Source organism: Poromitra crassiceps, assembly GCF_964638095.1.
Source record: "Poromitra crassiceps genome assembly, chromosome: 1".
Classification (NCBI taxonomy): Eukaryota; Metazoa; Chordata; class Actinopteri; order Beryciformes; family Melamphaidae; genus Poromitra; species Poromitra crassiceps.
The window spans coordinates 20,232,663-20,256,939 of NC_139623.1; the positions used below are offsets into that span (position 1 = coordinate 20,232,663).

The 24,277-nt window shown below is 46.6% G+C and overlaps 1 protein-coding gene across 1 annotated transcript in view; it reads right to left on the reverse strand.

Moving 5' to 3' along the window:
• Positions 1–24,277, reverse strand: part of sgcd (sarcoglycan, delta (dystrophin-associated glycoprotein)) — a gene marked incomplete at both ends in the record, with an annotated part of 474,154 nt that overhangs the window by 112,222 nt on the left and 337,655 nt on the right. Inside the window, one exon of the mRNA XM_083642995.1 lies at positions 9,185–9,257. Coding sequence (XP_083499121.1) covers positions 9,185–9,257 — 73 coding nt within the window. The remainder of the gene's footprint in view (positions 1–9,184; positions 9,258–24,277) is intronic.

Here is a 24,277-nt window from a genome sequence, read left to right on the forward strand (position 1 = left end):
TGGCGGTCGTTCATCTTAGAAGCCGCAATGCCGACCTTAGGTTTAGGCGTGGGGGTGGGAGAGGTTAGGTTTTGGGTTAGGGTCTGGGGGAGGTTAGGTTTAGGCATAGGGGGAGGTTAGGTTTGGCGTGGGGGTTGGGAGAGGTTAGTGAAAAACGGGGAATATAGACCCCCTTTCGGAGTGCCGATATTTCGGAGTGGCAGAACGTCGGAGTGGCAGCACGTCGGAGTGGCAGCATGTAACCATAATTCTAGTAGGTTGGATGCATTTTAGGCATAGGACTGAACATAGCAAAGACCTGTTTTGTTTGTAGTGCTTGCGACTCGAGGAAATCGATGCATCTGGGCGTGAGTTGTAGGGTTGTTTAATTCATTACTTACTAACGTTATGCGCAAACGATTATATGCCGTGAACGTTAGGCAGTTATCGCCCATTATGTATTTTTCGTTTTCACAACTCCTGTGGTCATGCCCAAATTCCCCCACCCCCGCCCCCTCTCTACTTTACAAACTCTGCGGAGGTGCTACTCATGTGTGAAAGCAACATGCCTCATGTGTGAAAGGGTACACTTCACGTATCATCCGGGGCAGGCTCAGTGGGGGGCAACCCTCACCTGATCCGGAGTTCATGTGTGAAAATAGCTTCTGTCACCTGTCTGCTTTCAGCCCTCTTCCCTGATTCCTTGTGTGTGTGTGTGTGTGTGTGTGTGTGTGTGTGTGTGTGTGTGTGTGTGTGTGTGTGTGTGTGTGTGTGTGTGTGTGTGTGTGTGTGTGTGCATTGTGTCACATGTGGCTCTATCTCCTTGTTATTTTGGTCCAAAGCTGTGGCTCAGGAGGTAGAGCGGGTCATCCACTAATCAGAATGTCAGTGGTTCGATCCCCGGCTCCTCCAATCCGCATGTTGAAGTGTCCTTAGGCAAGACACTGAACCCCCGAATTGCTCCCGATGGCTGTGCCAGCACCCTGCGTGGCAGCTTGCCGCCTTCGATGGGTGAATGTAGGCACATTGTAAAGCGCTTTGGATAAAAGTGCTATATAAATGCAGTCCATTTACCATTTAGCAGCTGTTAATGTAAAGTTAGCCACATTATTAGAATTATTGTGGACATTTGGAAAAAACTCTTCCTCTGGTTGTCGACAAAATCAATCAATCAATTCCAATCTACTTCCTGTTGGAAATGATTTCACCCAGAGCCGTGTATATAGAAGAGTCGCGACATCTCCATTCACTCCAATGGACCACTTTTTTACTCTCAAGAGTTCCAGGAAGTAAGGTCCTGGATTAAGCAGCACTGTCGAGTTGCAGCAAAATGGACAGTTTGTGTTGTACTTTGATTTATTTTTATTTTTATCAAATTGTACATTATCAGATTTATTTTAGCATTCAAAAGTAGCGCAAGACCCTTGGGACCTCCTGGCTGTTCATTGGCTAATGAGTCCCGCATTTTGGTCCTCCGCTAACGCCACTCTCTCTCTAAATTGCTCTGATGTCACCTACACCCAGGTTTTAATGAATGCTCTGATTGGTCGAGTGCAATCAGGTCTCCCATAGTCTAGCTACAGTATTACTAATACTGTTATCACTCCAACATGCTGCACCATATGCAGTAGGGCTGGCACGGATCACGGATAATCCGTGACCCGTACGGATCAGCCCCCACGGTTCGGCACACGGTTCGGAACGTCGTGGTCCGCGGAACCCCCCCCCATCCCCACCTTTCGTTTCATTTAACGTTTAACGTTAGTGTATGATAATGCCTGCAGCGCAGCCAGACACAGACAGGCATCATGCCATGCACAAGTGAGCTTCCTCATCCCTTGTCGTCGCTGTAAAGTCTCTCTGAAGGCTGTGGCTAGTGGCTACTAAAGACAACAAACTTATTTCAACACCTCTGAAAAAGCACAGGAATGCGAGCAGCATGTTGCGGGCTGCACAAGATAGCGAGAGCCACAACACGCACACACACACACACACACACACACACACACGCGCGCACACGTTTCACGAACACATTATCACCGGACGGTGAAATGTTGCCTTGGACACATAACAAAACAACACGTGGGGCCACCGAGTAGCATAACGTAGCATCAACGTTATGTTTTCAGACTCACCCGGTCTGGTCTGTAGCCTACCTGTGTCAAGTGACTACGTTAGCTAGCAACAGCCAGGAAGTTAGGCGCAGTGCCACCTAAAACAGGAAGTTGTTGTTCTGCCTTCAGAGTAAAAGCATAAATTGTGTCATGAGAAAAAAATATTTTTTGAGCTGTGCAGGGCAACAAATGGTTAGAGAAGTATAATAGTATTAAAAATTCAAATCGAAAATCTAATTTTGAGAGAAAAAATCTGATATAGCCTATATATATATATTTTTTGCTGATCCGAAAAATCCGTGATCCGTGGCTCAAAATCCGTCACGCGATCCGATCCGTGGGTTTTCTGATCCGTCCCAGCCCTAATATGCAGCCACATCACAGTGAACCAGTTGAAATGGCATTAAAAAGTTTTAAATGTAAAATCTGCTTGTTAATGATTTGCCATTTTGTTTTTGGGTTATTTTCCCCCTCAGAAATCAAAAAGGATTTTTATTGAGCACTGAGTATCAGACCAAAAGCTAACATACATACATACATATAAGGTGAATGTATTGTCACATCCATAGTTAAAGGAGGACTTACCCCCTAGATATGTATCAGAACAGTGATTTGAAAATACCTATGGAAAAAACCAAGAAATGACATATGCTCTTGTCTATACTATACTCTTTGGCTGTGTTCAGCTCTCAGGAATTTTTTTCTGAAATCGACGCCATTACAGTTTGCCCACCGCCTCGAAAATAATTTATTTGAGAGCTGCAATATCTTTATAAATATCAACAACTAGCCAATGCTGGTGGCCTGTATGGAAACAGCGTTGCTCAAAATGGTTGAAAGTTATATCAATTTGGTAATTCAGTGGCGAACTAGGAAAATTTAATTTTTTTTCTGCATGTATGTGTATGTGGCGTGTAACTTACGTCTTAAAAGAGACTAGTGACGCGAGAGCACAGCACAGTAAGGACAAACGCCCGGCTCTCACGCTCATGTAATCACAATGCGAGATTTCTCCACGTCATTCCCTCGTCCAACTTGCCATAAATCGCGCCATCAAATCCGTTTTTAATTTTCGTTTCTCCCTTTTCCATGATTCTTTGCAAAAGTTTTCCACTCAGCGCAGAGTTGCAGGCTCCCTCCCTCCTCCCAGACCCTGGCTGGCGAAACAGGCTCCTGCATGGGGCGCTCTGTAACCTCACGGAGCAACAACAAACAAACACAGACAGAAATAGCTGGTGTGCGATTTTTCTGCTCAATACAGTCTGAGATTGGGTACAGGATTGCGGGAATCCCGCATCTGTTTGCGAAGGTGCGACTGGACAGGACGCTTTTCACAGACAGGGGCACAGCGTCAGACAGTGAGGCTGCAGTGAGTAGCCTGCTATAGTCGGAGCGAGGTGAGTGTCTCTCAGCGCAGGGCAGAGCTGCAGATCTCTCCCCATTCAGTCTGTCCAAACTCAATACCGATATAATCTCAGTATGAGATGCAGGGAAATATATTATAGTAGCCGATGTGTTTAGAGCAGCTTTGTCACGTTGTCACGTCGTAGTATAGCGTTATATTTTACATGTGCGCTAAACTGCGATGAGATTTGTTTGCGGAAATGTCAGACCGTGCTCTCTCGACTGCTGCTGCTGCGCGCGCCCCCGGAGTTTGGGGGCTTGTGCATGAGGATACGCCTGACTGGCCGGGAGACAGTGCTTCCAACTCGGACTGATAATATAAACATCATCATTTGAGCTTATCCAGGTAAGATATTAATAATGTAATGACACATTCAGCGATAAACTGTCTACAATGAAGACATGTGTCAAATATGACAACGTGGTGTTCAGTATTTTAAGAGCACAGGGTTTTTCTAGCGTACCTACTTGCCTGATCAAACCCATTCCGCGCATTCCTCAGCCCGGCGCAGCAAAACACACAAGGCAGCGAGTCCACGTGGAGGAGGAGCACACACACACAGACAGAGAGAGTGTGCTGCTATGCTGCTCACCCCCCCCCAGTCCCCAGTCGCTCTGCTGACTTCATTTCCTGAAAAGTTGGTGTTGCTTTCATTGCACAGTGACGATATTATAGTAGCCGATGTGTTTAGAGCAGCTTTGTCACGTTGTCACGTTGTAGTATAGCGTTATAGTTTACATGTGCGCTAACGGCGGGGATGAAAGTGAGGCTCTCACTTTGGTGCTGGGCTCTCGGAGCTGATTGCTGCAAACACACAATTACCCCTCCCTCCCTCCGGGCAGAGCGTCAGTGCAGCAGCTCTGTGTCCCCAGCAAAAAGGGGCACAGAAGACCACCAGTCGTCCTTGAGAGGATTCCAGCATTCGCTGTCTCTCAACCTAATTATATGGAATTCTGGACAAAATCATATCTAGGCTATAAAAAATAAAAAATAAGATTTACATGAGACCAAATCTCATCATAGGGCCCCTTAGTATGAAAAAGGTTGCGAATGATTTACAGCAACACAATGCCATGTCCTTCCTTTTATGATTATAGTGGCGTTTATTGATAGTATTGTGTTACATAGGAGTTGGTAGGAAAATAACAGGCGATTGTAATAAATTAACAGGTCAAGTGACATCATGGGAATAGGCTTCGAGTTGTGAGGAGCTGAAAGGGTACAGGGGGAGTAGGGGAGTAACTATCTTCAAATCCCATAGTCTTTGGTTCATCGTGACGTCACGATGTATCAAATATCCCATTCATTTGAGGGCAAAAAAAAGCAGTGTTCCACCCTTAGAGGGCGCTTATGCCAGGTATGCTGCTGAAAAATGATACAAATGGTAAAATGGCAACAGTTTGGTGTCAAATGTGGAAATTTTGACCAGAATTCTTCACACATCACCCCCAAAGTCATATATATTGGTTAACTCATTCATGGCCAGTTTAGGACTGCCAATATTTAGCACAGGCCAAAGATTTTCATAATTGTTGGTCATCTTTCAAGACCCACAGTAAATTATCTATTAGCACCAAAGTGATTTGCAATACCTCAAAATGAAGATGTACGTCTCTGGGTTCACCAGGAAACAAAAGTGAGCTTTTAGCATGTTCTGTACTCTACTTATAGCCATTTATATACACCCTGTTTTCACCCAAAACGTCTCTCTGAGAAAAGAAATTGCAGAAAATGGCATTTATGTACAGCACACAATCTCAGGCAGAACTCGCTCTCAATTCTTTTATTTTGAACTGTATTGACATCAGACATGTAAATATTATTCATTATGACACAAATGACAAAAAAAAAATATATATATATATATATACCATATGAAGTGCTTTTTTTACATTCAACAATACAGTTTGCTCAGTGTGAGTGAGTGTGCAGACAGACAGACAGACAGACAGACACACAGACAGACAGACACACACACACACACACACACACAGACACAGACACACACACACACACACACACACACACACACACACACACACACACACAGAGAGAGAGTTCTGTCCACAGCTGCTGCTAGATCGCACCTCCTTCCCCCGCACCTCCTTCCCCCTCCTTCCCCATCAGCGTTTTGCCTCCTCTGCCTCTGCTCGTTTTCCTCCTCTCGTTCGGGCTGGGACGAATGCTGCGACACAACACAGGAACGGGTCCGGCTTGACTTTGGGACCAGGCGCTGCTGGAACCGGATCGATCATGTTCGTCACGGGTTTGACTAGGCAATCCAGGTTCGCCCTGCAGCAAGGGAGCAGTGCAGCGCGCCGAGGGCATGGCCGAGGGGCGTTTCAATGGCGTTTCTCCTCTCTACAAGGAAGCGCGTTTCTCTCTGTTTTTCCTCCTTTCCTCCTTCCTCGTTTCAAACAACAGCTGCGGTATGTGTTTGATAACGTGCTGTCGGCTTGACTTTGAGGTTAGGGACCTGTGTCTGTGTCACAGGCTGGGTAAGTGTTTGAACTAAGCGCTGCACTAATAAAAACAAAAACACGTCAAACACGTCATTGGCGGTGAATGAGTAAAAGCTGAAAAAAGTGTTTTGGAGGTAAGTTCTCCTTTAATACAATACCTGACAATTATTTATTATAAGGATTTCAACACATTTTAATTAATGATTACAGCAGCCGGCTGAATAATTACATTATCTAGAAATTCATTACAGTACATGGGTTCTTTTTATTACCCATTCAGAAGGATATTTATGAAATTTCCCTCTCTTTCCCTTCCTTCTCTCCCGATGTCTCTCTCTCAAGTTCTCTCTCTCTTTCCTCATCTCAATTTCTAGTCCAATCTTTTAAAAAAACAAAAAAAAAACAAAAAAAAAACATCTCTCTCTCTCTCTTAATTCTCTCTCTCATCTCTTGCCACTCTCTATGAACCTCTGAATGTTTGTTTTAGTTAACGCCAGTCTCTTTTAATTTGATTTGGATGAGCATCCGAGCATTGATGTGGATCTGGAGTGGGACTGTTGAACGGTGGGGGGGGGGGGGGGGGGGGGGGGGGGGGGGTGTGTGTGGATGTGAGGCATCTGTTGCCAAAGATAGACTCATTGATCTCTCCCAGTCTAAGAGCACATGAAGAGAAATGAGCGCTAATTGCCTGTGGAGAGTAGCTCTCTCCCTCGCCCCCTCCCTTTCTCATCTTTTTTTCTTGCCCTAAACTGAAAAAAGAGTATTCTCTTGTTAAGCTGTGACGTATGACCTCCCAAAAATATGACTTCCGGGTCCAAATGCCAAGCCTCTCTGCGTTGTCAATATGCCGCAGTGCTGTGTCCCTCATTGTTGGAATAGATCCGAGACTAAAAAAAAACGATTCAACTGTCATTCTACCGCTTTCCTTGCGATGAGAAAGAGAAGAGGAAATGGCTGCAGTTAATAAGGTACGTTACAATTCGGGGAAAGTACGTAGAAAAACAAAGTTTTGGCGCTAAGTCTAAAAAGATTATCTATAAAAAGTTATGTCAGTAAAAAAAATATTTATAAAAAGATATCTAAAATTCACGGGTTCCACCATAGTTGTTTTGAATGAGGCGAATGAGGAGCGATGCCGCTTGGCCCCGGAGGTGACGCGGGGTGGTGAATGTCTGTCGTCAGTCTTAACAACCGAATAGATGGCAAGAGAAGAAACTGAGATTTTTTTTGACAAGATTGCTGCTTTGAGAATACAGGCCATTTCGGTAGAGATACTTTTGTACGACACTTTGTCGGCGGGGCCTTTTACTGGCGTCATTACGGTAGTTAAAATGGCGGAGGCGTAGCTCTTCTGCTGCGAACTGATAGCTCTTTTATGCGCCAAGTAAAAGTCGCGACTCGTAGTCTGACTCACTGGAAGCAGGCTGCGGGTATAAGCTCTGCCATTGGCTCCGACCATTTCAGTCGGAGTGAAGGGAAATCCCTTTCCACTCCCTGTGTGTTGCTCTCAAATGTCTCCGCCGCTGTGAAACAACAACAACGCTAGCTAGCAAGCTAGCAACCTACATGTTGAAAATGTCAAGTTTTGATGAAGATTTGGATAGTGCAATAATCCAAATCCCCCCCACCCCACTATACCAGAGTGAGAGTAAGAGGAGCCAGACTCTCTCCTGTGCTGCTACCGCGTGAATGGGAGATAGTCTGGCAAGCAAGACTACAACTCATGAAACCCATTCAAGATGCCTGGATGGAATTTGTCTGGCAGAAATAAATGCAGAAAAGGGCAAAAGGAATGAAGTTGAATTTTAAACCCATTAGACAAGCATCAATAATTCATCAATACGCTGTGCATCCTAATCTGAATAATATTGGCAGAATATTCAGAATGTGCTGTTTTCCTGATTAATGCTGGAATAAATTAGACTGCCTGCATCAATGTTTGCAGCACTTGTGTGTGTGTGTGTGTGTGTGTGTGTGTGTGTGTGTGTGTGTGTGTGTGTGTGTGTGTGTGTGTGTGTGTGTGTGTGTGTGTGTGTGTGTGTGTCTGTGTGAGCAATAGGAAGAGATGCACGCACATCTCACTTTCTATGGTGTACTGTTGCTCAATCCCCAAGGGGAAACATTAAGGAGTGGAAAAAATAAAGTTTTGCTTTTTTCAGCCAGTCAAGGAAGTCAATAATTTTCTGGTGACTAGCTGGTTAAGGAGGGACCGAGGGAGCACAGAGTTGTGGACCAAGGCAGCTCAGCAGGCAAAGTAGTAAACAAAATTGAGCTAGCTGGTTAAGAAACATTGAGGTTTTGTCTCATTATGCAGTGATTCGATTCTACTTTTTTGAAGTACATTTGAAAAACAGTGAAGTGCTAATGCAGGATAGACAGGTAGAATAACTGCATGAGAGTGATTTTCACATACTGTATGCATATGTGAGTGCATGCATTTGTGCATACATGTGTGCACATACTGTATGCCTATATTTTCCCATGTTTCTGTTTATGAAAAGGCACGTGTTTGTTTATGCCCGTGGTTTATGCGACTCACCGTAGCTCTTTGAAGGCCTTGGGCCTGATGTGCGGCGTGGAGCATGCAAATCACCGTAGCTCTTTGCGTGGAGCATGCGACTCACGGCAGCCCTTTGAAGGGCTCGGCCCTGAGGTGCGGCGTGGAGCATGCGACTCACCGTAGCTCTTTGAAGGGCTCGGCCCTGACGTGCGGCGTGGAGCATGCGACTCACCGTAGCTCTTTGCGGGGAGCATGCGACTCACCGTAGCTCTTTGAAGGGCTCGGCCCTGAGGTGCGGCGGGGCATGCGACTCACCGTAGCTCTTTGAAGGGCTTGGGCCTGACGTGCGGCGTGGAGCATGCGACTCACCGTAGCTCTTTGCGTGGAGCATGCGACTCACCGTAGCTCTTTGAAGAGCTCGGCCCTGAGGTGCGGCGTGGAGCATGCGACTTACCGTAGCTCTTTGAAGGGCTCGGGCCTGACGTGCGGCATGGAGCATGCGACTCACCGTAGCTTTTTGAAGGGCTCGAGCCTGATGCGCGGCGTGGTGCATGTGACTCACCGTAGCTCTTTGAAGGGCTCGGCCCTGACGTGCGGCGTGGAGCATGCGACTCACCGTAGCTCTTTGAAGGGCTCGGGCCTGACGTGCGGCGTGGAGCATGCGACTCACCGTAGCTCTTTGAAGGGCTCGGCCCTGATGCGCGGCGTGGTGCATGTGACTCACCGTAGCTCTTTGAAGGGCTCTGCCCTGACGTGCGGCGTCTCCACTGAGTTGCTGAACACGGCTCCTTCGGCCCCTGGAATCAAAGAACACAACATCACACAGGAGGTCGAGAACACCACCCCCTTCTGTCCGATCGATGAACATAATCTCCACGTCGATCTATAGCGCTCTGGTCACTGGGCAGGACGAGCCTCGCCTCACTGAGAACATTGGCTCAGACTGCTGAAGTGCACAGATCGTTTTAATTAGGAGGATGGAATACTCTGAAGGTATTTCACATGGAACATCATAGGCATTATTATCTTATCCAGAGTGAAATACAGTAAATTAAGCAGTAAAATATTTGTTAAACCAAAGAGACGAGTGAGGAAAAGTGAATTGTGAATCCAGCTTTCTCTGGTGCTGCTAGGGGCAGTTTGGATGTCATTTTGAGTTGTCACTTCCTGTGGGAGGAGAAGTGTGAAAACAACAATTGCATTTGGGAAAATACTCCAAATCCTTAACATCTTAATTAATGATGATGGCACTCTCTTTTCTGCTGCAGCCCCACTTTGTTGAGTTAGTTTTTACATGAACAATCGTATATGGGGACATCATGAATTAAAAACAAAAGAATAAATAAAAAAGAATAAAGAAATGCTGCCACAGACTGGAAGCATAGGCATTCCATAGCCTATGGAATCTTTAAATGCAATAATGTTGTGTAGACTAATCTGATATGGATGATTTTGGTGTCAAATCATACCTTTCTTAGGATTCAAATTTGGAACGTTAGAATTGCTCACAAGCGTCCTTTTATCTCACAAGTCACAAAAGGTTAGGTTTGGGCAGTTATGGCAATCACTTATTTTGAGTCTTGAATTGTGAGAAGGAATAAGCTCCTGAGCAATTCTAAAGTTCCAAATTTGAATTCCTCATCATAAGAAATGTATGATTTGACACCAAGATCAGCCAGATGGGCATTTTTTTTATCTCCTAAATTCATGAAGCCCCCGTATCAAATTCTTCTTGGAATGCCTTTGGCTATCAGTGTACCAAATTATATCCTTTCATTGCAAAATGCACAATTGTTATGCTTAACTCCCCCACTATTAAGAGTAGGAATATCTCTGCAACTCTGGTCCGCTAAATGTAAATAGTTGCTCTCAGTTGTTGAGTTCCTGCTTGTAGCCTCAGCTGTGATAAAGTGTATTAAGTACTGGAAAACTGTACCAAGGTAGCGTACTACTCAGTTATACCCCGCAGCTCTCATTGACTGTATTTCCAATGAAGCTCAGCTGGAGGAAAGTTACACGCTCAGGTACAACAAATCAACAAAGGATCAGGTGCAGAGCAATGACCATGACTAAATGTGTTTCAAAGCATTTTGATGCACTGCTGGGAATCCAGTCCTCTCAGTCTCTCTCTGACTTGCACACGTTTACTGCAGTAAAAAAAATATCTAAATGTTCCAAACTTGGCACTTATAGTCCTTACCCAGAGTTCAGTGTTTTAGAGACACGTATAGTCCTTATCCAGAGTTCAGTGTCTTACATACACTTATAGTCCTTATCCAGAGTGCAGTGTCTTACAGACACTTAGGGGCCTATCTTCGCAACGGCGGTAATTTTGCGTTAGCGCCCGTTTTGCGCTGGAATAGCTGAATAATTGTGAGCGTGTCGGCCCGCTGCGCTTCACGTCATCTCGGCACAAACCTCCATAGGAGTGTTTATGCCCATAACAGGATTCACAAGGTGAGATCACTCCCCTTAAAAGCCACAGCGTCACCGCCATCACGTCTGTGACAGCAGCTTATTTCTTGCTCAGTGCAAGCATAGTGAAAGAGAGAGAAGGGAGAGGAAGAGAGTCAGAGAGAGAGAGAGGTGGGAGAGAATGAGAGATGGAGATAATTGGAGGATGAACCAGCTCGGATTCGTAACGAAAATTGATGCTTTTGTAATTAGTAGCCTATTAATCAGTCGTTTTGCTCATATAGGCTATAACATACACATTTAAAAATATTAATTTCTTTAATACGGTAGGGATGTGTGAGATTTTAATTCTAGCCTATTTCAATAGCCTATACCAGAATTGTCCACTCGGGTTAAGCTATTGTTGCATGGTGCAATTGCAGGGAGAGAGGTTACTGTATAGCCTACTGGCCTGTGTTGTGTCAAAAAGTGATTTGATGCCAGAAACTGATTTCGATCCGCACATCGCTGCCTCAGTGCCTCTACCCACCCTGTCCCACCCGGCCTGCCTACCCGGCCCAGCTCACACCTTCTCCGGGGAGACCCCCTCCAGGACCCGGCACACTAGCCGAACACTTAAAAGCACCTCCCCGCGCTACACACAGACTCCCGCCCCACCAGACCCTCATTCCCCTGGTAATCCAATTCAAAAAGCAAATCATTTTTTGGCACAAAACCATGACAAACAAATTCTAATTTTTAAATCAAGTGAGTCAAATTTTATATGGTCTCCCCTGCTTCGAAGTATAGTTGAATCGCTTGGTTTGACCAAATAAAACGTTAGGGTTGTGCTACAACCCAGGTTTTACGAGTGAGAACGAGAGCTCTCACTATTGCCATATCGCTGCCACAGCAGCGCCACTGGATGAACTCATTTTTACACCATAAATGACCTTTTTTATAAAAACCAACCATCCACCAGTAGGTGGCATGGTATGCATGAGAATGGCACGGCACCCACTAGCAATCGCTGTGGATAGATAGATAGATACATTTTTATTTCTGTGTCATGCACCATATTCAAGGTGCCCAGCCCGTCTGGGCTTACAAGACACAAATCATTCAAGTTCAACAATACAAACAAATCAACAAACAAGCTACAAAACGCTCAAACATAAACAAGACAGAGTTATAGTATATTCAGATGAACAGCTTCTCCATTCTGAGTTTCCAAGCCCTCCCAATAAACCTGGCCAAACTGAAGACTTCATCTCTGAACAACCATTCCAACTTCGCATCATCTCCTGACCAAAATAGTTCCGGGGGTAAAGTAACATAGGGTTCTGGAGTGAACATATTTTTAATTTGAACATATGTTCTAAGTTTTGGTTTGAGCCAGATGTCATTGGCCCATTTTTCTTTATAATCAAGAAATAGCCTATGTTTAATATAGCGAACACTACAACGTAAACTGTTTCTGAAAATAAATTGCTGATCAGCTTCCCTGAACACATCATTGATATCATTACACCATGGATACTTATGTGCTTTATCCCAGTTAAACACTTGTTTTGCAACTCTACTCTCTGGCATATTAGATAGACGGTTCCACAATCTCAACATTGTGATTGCATCACGTCCACCCAGCTCTCATGCTCCTCACTCCAACTCATCCAGCCCACTGCACGCCCCGTTTCACACCCCGTTTTGCAAATTTAGAATTAAAGGGCGTGATAATGCCTGGTTTACAACCGCATTATCAGAAGTGCTTCATGAACGTAATTCAGCATGGGCCAGGGCACGTAAATCGGGAATAGAGGCTGACTGGCTTTGCTTTCGACAATTGAGAAATAAATTTACCTCTCTCCTGCGAAAAGCAAAGGCAGAATTTTATGTGTCTACAACTACAGAAAGTCTCAAAAATCCAAAGGAAAACTATTAATCGTTGTCTGCTAGCTCTAACTCAATTAAACTGCCACATACTAATTGATGACCACAGGGTAACTGACAAGACAGAAATGTTGAATCATTTTAAAAATCATTTTATTTCCTCTGGTTTCTTGTTTAAATTGGATAATTCTCCTAGAGTGTCTCCAATTAATGACAGGGCCACTGGCAATGTACCGGTTTTTAACTTCACCCCCTTTACCACAACAGAGGTCATTAGAGCTCTAAAAGAACTAAATCCTAGAAAACCACCTGGTCCTGATAGACTAAAGCCTGTCTTTTTAAAATTGGCATCAGAATGATCACGTGTGACACAGTGGATCAGGTGATCCACTGTGTCACATTTTTAATCTTACGTTGACGACAAATACAATCCCCAAGGACTGGAGAACTGCATTTGTTATCCCCCTCTTGAAAGGAGGCGATCCAACTATTTTAAATAATTATAGGCCAATCTCTAAACTCTCTGTTTTGGCTAAGGTGCTTGAGTTCCTGATCAGTGAACAAGTAAAATAATTCCTGGCTACCAACTCCATTCTGTTTACATATCAGTCAGGATTCCGCAAAAGCCATAGTACTATTACTGCTACCATGAAGGTTATAAATTATATAATTGATGCCCTAGATTATAAGCAGTGTTGTGTTTCTCTTTTTATAGATTTCTCTAAGGCCTTTGATACCGTTGACCATATTGCTTTAATTGGCCGTCTTAAATCTATTGGTTTTTCTGAGCATGCAGTTGAGTGGATTGCAAACTATCTCACAGACAGAACCCACACTATCCAATTAGAGGGTGCTACCTCTGAGGTACTGCATGTCCACAAGGGGGTGCCACAAGGTTCGGTTTTGGGTCCATTATTATTTACTATGTACATAAATTGTATTGGACAAAATATCCCAAATGCATCCTTTCATTTCTATGCTGATGACACTGTCATCTACTGCCTTGCACCTACTCCTGCCAGGGCTTTTGCCTATCTTCAGCTTGCATTTGACAGAGTACAAGAACAGCTTTGTAATCTGCAGCTGGTTCTAAATGCTGACAAAACCAAACTTATGTTCTTTACTACTTCAAATACAATAAGATCAGCATTGAGTGATACAATTGTCACCAGAAATGGTCAAGACATTGAGTTGGTATCTACTTTTAAATACCTTGGGTTTTTAATTGATGACCGCTTGTCTTTTAAGGCGCATATTCTGTATGTTTCAAAGAAGCTGAAAGTTTTATTAGGATTTTACTTTAGAAACAAGTCTTGCTTTTCTTTTTTTGTGAAGAGAAAACTGGTGGAGTCTGCTGTATGGTGGAGCTGTATATGAATGCCACTGCTCAGTGTCTCCACATGCTGGAAAGGGTGTATCATGGGGCTTTGAGGTTCATTACAAACTGTGGATCTCTTACTCATCATTGTGCATTGTATTCAAAAGTGAATTGGCCTGCTTTATGTACACGCTGCCTCAGTCATTGGTATGTCTTGATTTACAAAGCCATTCTTGGCAAAGTTCCTACCTACCTGTCGTCACTTTTAAGCTTGAAATGTGGAAATTACAATCTTCGTTCTCAGGACATTCTAAAATTTTCTGTTCCCAAAGTCCCAACTGAACTAGGGAAGAAAGCTTTTAGGTTCTCTGCACCCACCGCATGGAACAGTCTGCAGTCTGATCTTAAACTTCATAGCTTAGTAACCCTAAATGGTTTTAAGGCTATGGTGAAATCTCTTGAGAACAGGCTGTCTGTATGCAAATGTTTTATTTTATCATTTTAATGTTATTCAATTGTATGTGTTTATGTGTTTGATTGTTGAAACTTTGTGTTGCTGCTGTTCTTGGCCAGGTCTCCCTTGTAAAAGAGATCTTTGATCTCAATGGGACAAACGGTTAATGGTTAAATAAAGGCTAAATAAAATAATAAATTATACTGCGCAATCGACGCAGCAAGGCTGGGTAGTGAGAGCTCTCGTTCTAACTCGTAAAACCGAGTTAAACGTTTTACTTAGTTTCGAAATCAAGCTCTCATTATTGCCAACTTCAACCGCCCTTGCTGCAGGGAGCACTCCTCAGAGCGACCCTGAGGGGCATAGGTTAACAACGGATGCATGGCAACTGCCCATGCCCCATCGTGTGGCATCGGAGTGACAACGGCACTACCGTCTAGCAATTGACAGGACTGCAGGCGTGAAGAGCGAGCCGGACACGTCAAGACTGTAGTACCCAACAACATGTGATGAGAGGACCATGAGGCCACAGCGCACATGTCCTCCACCGATACACCGCGCAATAATGCGCAAGACATCGCGACGCCTTGCGTAGAATGCACCTTGATACCCTCTGGGGGTGCCTTACCCGTGGCAGAGTATGCCAAAGCAATCGCTTCCACTATCCAGTATGATAAGCGATCCTTGGAAAGGGGTCCACCCTGGGCTCTCTACCCGAAACAGACCAACAACTGGTTCGAAGTGCGTAACAAGCGCATTCTCGCCACGTAGGCCGAGAGCGCCCTTACGGGACACAGCATGTGCAAACGTCGCTCCTCATCTGAACTGAACGGCGGGGGACAGAAAGCTGACAAGTCATTGACCATAGACCTAAAGCTGGCAATAATATTCCTAGGTTGGTACGCAGGGTTAGGCCGCAACGTCACCCTGCGTCCATCACCAGCGAACACCATGCAGGACTGCTGCACCGAAAGGGCAATCATTTCTTTCTTTTCTTTTTTTTACCAACCCTCTTTCCTGACGACAAGGCCAGCAGCAGCGCAGTCTTCAAAGACAGAAGCTTCAGATCGACGGAGTCCGGATGACCTGAGAGCCTGTCCAGCACCGTGACCAAGTCCTATTTGGGAAAGACGCACCGCGATGGCGAGCGCAACCTACGCGCTTCTTCCATGACGTGACAAGATTAAAGGGAGCCCCCCCCCCCCCCCCCCCCCACAGGCCTACCCTCAATTCCCATGAGGCAAGCGGAAATCACGGCCACATACACCTTAAAAGACTGCGGGGACTGGCTCCCGTCGAGAAGGCTCTGAAGGAAACAGAGAACGGGCCACACACCACAGTTCACTGGATCCACTCCTTTGTCCGCGCACCAACGCGCAAAGACCCGCCACTTGTACGTGTACTGAGAGCGGGTCGAAGTAGCCCTAGCACTCTGAATAGTGCAAGCCCTGGGCTAGCAAATGGTCCTGTTCAGGAACCAGGCTGCTAGTTTCCACCCGCTGGGGGAGGGGTGGCGTTCCTCCCCCTCCGCCTGGGATAGGAGATCCGCCCGTGACGGCAACGGCCAGGGCGGTCCCTGTGCCAAGGAGATCAGGTCCACAAACCATATCTGCTTGGGAAAATCAGCCGGCCTGGCACATGAACCGCTGACAGCGAAAGGAAACGGGGATACGCCCACTGGTGAATCCCCGCCACTAACTGTTTCAGCGCCGCCGACCACACAACGCCCTATTTGTTCAGGGGGGTGATCGCTGCCGTATTGTCCGAATGGATCAGAACATGGCGCCCATGTATCAGCCGTTGGAAGTGAAACAGAGCCAGGCAAATCGCCTCCAGCTCTAGCATGTTTATGTGACGAAGCTCCTGAGCTCCCCACCGGCCATTCGCCCAGCGGCCTCTGCACACCGCGCCCCATCCCCAGAGGGAGGCGTCGGTGCGAATGACCAACCTGAGCAGGACACGGCCCAACCAAGTGTCTCTTTTGAGAGGTAACAGGGGTCCGCCGACCTGCTCAACGCCTTGCCACCCGCATGGTGCACGCCTGTCGCTCTGGCGAGAGGCGTGCCAGCATGGCCCGAGAGTCCAGCTCGAGCCCCAGGAAGGTCGCAACCTGCGCTGGGACAAAGCAACTCTTCTGTCAGTTCACCAAAAACCCCAGGGTCTGCAAGTGATCTGTCACCGCCCTGGTGTGCTCCACAGCGCGGACCCTCGAGTCCGCCACTATGAGAGCATCGTTGAGATAGAGAAAGATGCGAATCCCACTCAAGCGGAGGGGAGCCAGGGCTGTCTCCACACACACAGTGAAGGTCCGTGGGCTCAAGGACATGCCAAACGGCAGGACGCAGAACTCGTAAGCTTTTCCCAGGAAGGAGAACCTCAGATATTTCCTGTGCCTCTGAACCACGGGGACATGGAAGAACGCATCTTTCAGATCTACGGAAATAAAGAAATCCCCCGGCTTCAACGCATTGAAAGGCGGGGAAGGGAAAGCATACCGAACGGGAACTTTCCTCAGTGTCCCGTTAAGGCGCCAAAGGTCCAGAATCGGACGCAAGGAACCGTCCTTCTTGGGTACGGCAAGGTACCTGTGATAGAACCCCGAGCGCTCCTCCGCCTTGGGGACAGAACGTATCGCCCCCTTAGCGAGCAGCTTGGTTGGGGGGAGAATTCGGGAGGAGCAGGGTGTGAGAGGCTGCGCCCACCTGTCACACGGCTAGCTCCACAGATGCTAGGCATGCCGGGGGAAAGTCCTTCCGCAAACTCCGACTATAGACACGCCCCGGGGACACGCCAGGTCAGGCTGGTCCTCATGCCGTGCGGCTTTCGTGGGCCGGGGGGACTGCAGGACGGAGGCCTATTTTTAGCCCGAGACCGAAGATGGGCGTCGTACACCATCGACGGCAGGCTCACAACTCCACTCGGCCTGAACCGCCATGGAACACCCTGGAGGCCGCACACGGATCCCATGAAGGCTCCCAGCCGAAGTCGGGCCCTGGGCCCCAACAATGGTGAGCCGGTGTGTGGTCCACAGGAGAGCTCCTGACCGATGACGGGCGCATGGCGCCGTCGACGGTGCTACAAACCGAGGCCAGGCTGTGGCCATGGGCCAAGGTGAGCTGGGCACCCTGCCAGCGCAAGGCGCCCCAACGAAGGGAATGGGACCCAAGGAGGCCCTGGGCACCGAAAATGGTGGGCTTCTCCTTAGAGCTACAGGTACAAGCCGAAGGCTGCCACTGAGCCACGACCTTGGCGAGCTGACCGGTGGGTGTTTGCTCGCTCCCTCAGTGGTCCCGATGCATCCATACACTTCTGTTACCTTCAGATAAAGGTTGTAAGCTCACCTGTAACTATCGGTGAAATTCCTGATACCATTCACTTCCATGATCTTTCGACATCCCAGCATATCGGCAACATTTTGGAACCCTCAGTATTGTGCTAACGCTAGACTATGCTAACGCTAACTTTCACAATAACTAACAAGGCTCATTCAGGGCAGGCTTATTTGTATAACTTTTACCTGCTGCTCTTACACATCACAGCGCAGGCTAAATGATGCGGCATAAATATGCATTATGTAAAGTCATTGCATACAGTAAATGTCTTCTTATTGAAAAAATGTCAAGTAAGCAAGTCTTGTTGGAGTGGATATCACAGTGCAACCATGTTATGGTCAAACTTCCCCCACTTCACTATATCACGTTGTATTTGCGAGCAGTGTATATACACCCCATCGCTGTATGTATGTTTCTCTTAGGGTTTACATTTTATTTTATTTTATTTTGTCCAATATTCAAATATTCCAGAATTGCATGTTGTGTTAAAAATAAATATGATTTCTATCTAACTTTTTAGCCAGATTTGGTGGTTTTCTTGTAAAAAGTTATGCCACCTCAAAGATTTCTGGAAAATATCCAAACAGCTGGTGTTTGGACAGGAGAAGGAACACGTTCCTTCTTCGTTTGAGGTGCTTGAAAGTTGGAAATGTTTATAGTCCTTTGGTATGGATAAAAACTGCAACGGCAGTGGCACAGGCTGTCAAAGTTAGTAGACAGACAGCAGCAGAAAGAAGGTCTGTTCGGGTGACTTCCACCTGTAGAGACTGCTCACACGTGCCACCTGGCAGCTCTTTTGCACACTGCAGCTGCTGGTGAAAAAGGGAGGGGGGAATTCACCCTAATTACTCCGTGCAGAAAGGCCGCTGCACCGCCGCAGCGTCGAGTCCTCATAAGCCACTTTCAGAGATGAACTCAGTCAGGTCAGGGTTAGTCTCGCTGGCCAGCCTCCTCTCCCTTCCGTCCGAGGAGTCTGGCGCTGCAGGTCTCCATAGTGGGATTGCGATAGGCGGCGCTTAGCGGCAGTGCCCTTGGAAAATAGTTTCAAACAATCCAACTTGCCGTTTTCAGCGTGTAGCAACGAGCTAGCGTGTAGGTTTCTGCCGTTAGCTTGCTAGCTAGTTAGTGTTGTTGTTTTCCCTGAGGCGGCAGGGGACTATTTACAGCAACACACAGGGAAGAGGGAGCGGAAGCCACTCTGATTGACATGGTCGGAGCCAATGACAGAGCTTCTTAAGCGGGGAGCGCGGACACCCGGCTGCCACTGAAACCGACGCCTCCAATGGGAGAACAGAGTAGAGCAGGGGAGCGTTTATCCCAGTTATGGAGACCTGCGGCGCCAGACTCCTCGGACGGAAGGGAGAGGAGGCTGGCCAGCGAGACTAGGTCAGGGTTGCTTCCCCTGAGCCTGACCTGGATGATACGTGAAGTGTACCCTTTCAGACATGAGGCATGTTGCTTTCATACATGTGGAGCACCTCCGGGTGTAAAGTAGAGAAGGGGCGGGGGTGGGGGGAATTGGGGCATGACGACTGACCACACAGCTGCACTTCATGCATGGAAGACAGCATTCTGGCTACAGCCTTAATGGCACAAAGTGAATCACATTCAACAAACTAGCACAACATGCAGAGTCTGATAACAAGTTGCTAAAAATAGCCTACATAATGGGCGATAATTGCTCACTAACGTCCGCGCATATAATCGTTTGCGCTAACTCTAATTAATTAAACAACCCTAACTCACGGCAATATGCATCGATTTCCTCAAGTCTGATGTGGCGAGAGTTCAGTCCTAAGCATCAATCCTGCTAGAAATATACAGAATAGAGGAAGCTAGATGTTTTTACCTTCAAAATAAAATCAATTATTTATTACTTGGTAAACAATAAAACAGAACAGTCGACTCACTACGGGTATCCTACCTAGCGATGTCCAATACTGGGAAGCAGGATGACCCTCGCGTCCAAAAATGCTATATTTCGACATTTGACATTTGATTTGTTTATTTAGACGGGACAGTGCAAAATTAATGGACACAAAGAACATAATCAGAGTGTAAAAATTGCCGGATTTAGCACGAGAATCGAGCACGAGGCTTGAGCACGTTGCACATGGCACGAGGCTAATTTCCATCCGTAGTCCCCAAACAAACAGGACATACGTGGACATACCTACATACAATACAATTTCACACAAACAATACATACATGCAGCCGGCAGTAATGGTTTCTAAATATACTCAGATTTGCAACATGAAACATGAAACATTATTACTGTTTTGAACGAGTAACAAGGCACACTTCAATATTATAAACTACTCCAATACTGATGGCTGGGTTAGAAAAAAGGGGGTGTGGGTGGGGGGGGGGGCAGTGGGTAAGGATGCAGGGAGCTATAGAGGGATAACAAGGCGGGGGTATGGGTTGGCTTGGGTGGGGTGGGGTGTGTGCATGTGTGCGTGTGAGAGTTTGTTGATAATTTGTGGTTGGAATTGTCCTTGTGCGTGCAATGAGCCTGGTAATCCTTTCATGGGAACCGTCACTTCTCGGATGGTGAGCGATAGCAAGTCCAGTCGCTATGGAGACAGCCTCGGCCAGAGAGTCTTATCATCAGGTGTCTAGGGCGGGGGTGACACGTGGGGGTTGGAGCTCGCTCATTTCCACAGGCTCTTCACGGGGACTTTTATCTTTTGCCGTTGGGCTTGGCCAAGGCCAACATGCAGTGGGGGGTTCCGAATCAGTGATGGATGTTTTGGTTAGCGGAGCGAAAATAACATTCCAAAACTTTCCACTCCAGGCTCGTCTCATCAACTTATGCACTTCTACGCCGGATGTTAAAACTTCTCCAAAATCTGGTCCAAATTTCGGTTCACGTCTGCAATCATACCATCCATCTTTTGATTGTGTTCTGTTATCGAAATAGTCTGAGTGTTCACAACACGGCTCAGTTCGTTAATCATACCCATGATCATAGGGAGCTTAGGGTTGTCAGAATTTTTCCCCATCATCGAAGGTGGTGTGCTGCGGGAAGCTTTGCAGAAATAGATCAAACCCAGCGTTTCAATCAAGCAACACGTAGCCTGTTGGCTGACACATGCAGCAGCTCCAGCTTAATTTGGAAAAACTGAAACTGCATGATGTTTGCGGACTTGCTCATTCACATCGACTATTTATTTAATAATAATCTGTCACGCTGTCTTGTCTCAGTCTCCGCTGCCTCCCTCGCCTCCTCCCACTCGCTTAGCTCAGGTACTTTACAGCATTCTGGAGGGGAGGGGGAACAATCCGCCCATGTGACTAGGTACGAGCCTAGTGTCACAGCCGGAGAGTAGGAGGGTCGCGGGAGCGCGCATAGCTCACCAAAATGTGTTCATACATACCCTCTAGATCAGTGTTTCTCAAACAGTGGTCCACGGACCACTGATGGTCCGCGGTCGCCCCCTAGTGGTCCGCGAGTAGATTTATATTTTTTTACTTTTTTTTTTACATCCCACTATCCAATCAGAGAAATGTTAACATTTTCTGGGAAACTCAAGGTCAGATCACGATGCCTGTAAAGGACTATATGTACTTTTTTATTTCACGCCAAATCCAATGCCACCACCCCTGACTCTCTACGACTTACGGTTGCGGAGATACGTCCACTCTGCCTGCAGGGAGGAGAGAGTACAGCAGGTGTTGAGAGTTCCAAGTTACTGACCAAACACTCTATTTCAGTAATTGCTGTCAGAATATAGAGCCATTTAACACTTATTTGAACACAAAAACATCACTGAATGCAACTTGAAGATGGCAAAAGATAGCCTATTTGACTTTGGCAACATTGTGCATTTATTGAACTTGAAAAAACTTTCTTTGAACTTTGAATATATTTGAACTGAACAGGAGAAATAAATGTAAAAAAAGGTAAATTGACTAACTAAAATAAATTACATGTATATTTTTTATATCGGTTATCTTGTTTTCATGATTGTGGGAAGCCAAAAATTTGATTAATTGTACTGCTATTTGTCATTTAATTAGCCTGTAATTTGTAATTTACAGTTAGTAGGCCTATTGTTTTTGGGGATGTTTTGGGAGTTAGGTGGTCCCCGAGTTTTTTTCATTAGTTTAAGTGGTCCTTGGTCTGAAAAAGTTTGAGAAACACTGCTCTAGATAACTCCCGAGTTCCAAGGCATGTCTGAAAGCGGCTCTAGATAGTCAGACCTCTGTACATTAGCACCCATCACAAGTCCTGGGTCCTGCATTTGTCTTGATGCCCTCCTGTGTGAAATTCCATGTGGTCTGCTGTTGAAATGTATTTGTTTGAACTTGTCCTTTTCTTTATTATCTGAAACTCAGTTTTGTCTTAATATACAAGTTAAGTTAAGTTATCCTTTATTTATCCCCGTAGGGACATCTGCATGTGACCCATCCTCATAAGAACGTTTCGATAGGAGCAGTGCACAGCAGCACTGCAGCACCCGGGGACCAACTCCAGTTTCATTGACAGGAGTATTAATCGCAACATGGTGGGAGGAAACGGGAGCACACGAAACCCACACAAACACAGGGAGAATATGCTAACTCCACACAGAAAGAACCTGGAATGGACGGGTTCAAAACCGGGATCTTCTTGCTGTGGGACAACAGTGCTAAGGGACCGTTCGTTATTTAGGGAAGGGGCCACTGGAGGAAAATAGGGGAGGGTAATCTTATTTTAAATTTAGTTTGAAGGAGGGTACACTCTCTTTAATTTGAGTCCAGGGGAGGGGTATACAATTTTGATTAGATAAAAATATATAAACTTTTTTTGTGTGTGTAATGTTTGCTTTCGGACTTCAACAACTACTGAGTTGCTTCATTTACACCCCTCCTGTCCAAACTGTTTGGTATGTCCCGGTGCATTGTTTCTCTTTGGCGGTCCTATCTGTCGATCTTTGTGCTTGGCCTATCCAGACAGTAGGCGTGTACAGTATCTGGCCAATCAGTGGCGCTTTTCTGGTGATTCCGCGGCTGCTGGGCTCTGTTTGTTTGCCTCGATGGAGGGCTGGGGTCTGCGCTAACCTATACGTTCATACCAGCGAGGCTGCGACAGGCTGGTGTGCTGTTGCTGCTTTCTTTCGGGAGTGCGAGCCCCAGTGTTGAGGAGGTGTCTTTCGTAACGAGTGGCCGACCACAAACGTGTGTTGTGTTGTGTTACTCTCTACAACCTTCCTATCCCTAGCTAACAGCCAAATGGCACTGCATAACCTCCTTGGCGGAGGTAATTACTTAGCATTTAGGGAAATGTTTAATTAATTAACTCATTGAGTGCCAGCCACTTCTGGAAAATGGATGCTCCCAGTGCCAACCCTTTCAGAGCGTTTTCAGTGATAACTCAAGACCCACAGAATATTGTGTGATATTACTATGTAAACACCGAACACGCCCAAAGAACGATGAGACTCTCTTGTATCATCAGCAAAAAAAAGTTTATTGATATCATTTTCCGTTCTTTAGTTATCAGCCGGAGAAGATAGGTTGATTTCACCAAAAACAGACGTTTTGTAGTGCCGGAGGAGGGATGACAGAGGCAATATCCTGATTTACTTTACTTTAATCACCAAAGCAGATCGGTACAGGTTTTAGCTTGTAGCATTTCACAACACCGTTTCATTCCCTGTGCAACCCACAAATATAGCCGGCCAGCGGCCGGAACACCCCCAACCCCGCCCATAGTTCCGGGGTGAATTATTTCCCCTAGATAGTGTCCACCACATAAGCCCCCCCAGAATTCACCCTAGTAAACAAAGTCAGTTTGGCGAGGAGGCTTAATGAGTCGCCCGAAACGGCTTCGGGAGACAGGTACTGAGTCCGGGGAAACAACGGGAGGGGAAACCGTACCCTCACGGTGGGGGGGAAGTGTAGACGAGGCCGCGGGAACCTCGATGAGGGAAGGGGTAGGGGGCAAAGGAAGCGGAGGCGCCCGGACCGGGGGCCGGCCTCGGCGTGGGGGCTGTGCCAAGTCCACCGGTCGAGTCAAATCCAGGTGTGCAGGCTTAACCCGATCCACTGAGATGTGCTCCGGCTTACCACCAATGTCCACTACCAGATATTTTGTCCCATGCTCCAGAACCCGAAACGGACCGTCATAAGGGGGCTGCAGTGGACCGCGATGAGCGTCATGGCGGATAAACACATACCCCGCTGTCCGCAAGCCAGATGGCACCCGGGATGCAGGAACGCCATGCTGTGTGGTGGGGACAGGCGTGAAGGCCCTGGCGCTGTCCAGCTGGGAGGCCCGTTGTACGGCAGCAGACCAGGGTGTCGTAGAGTTAGGTATAAACTCCCCGGGGACCCGCAACGGCTGCCCATAGACCAGCTCGGCTGAGGATGACTGGAGGTCCTCCTTAGGGGCCGTCCGGAGCCCAAGCATCACCCAAGGGAGCCTGTCTATCCAATTACTG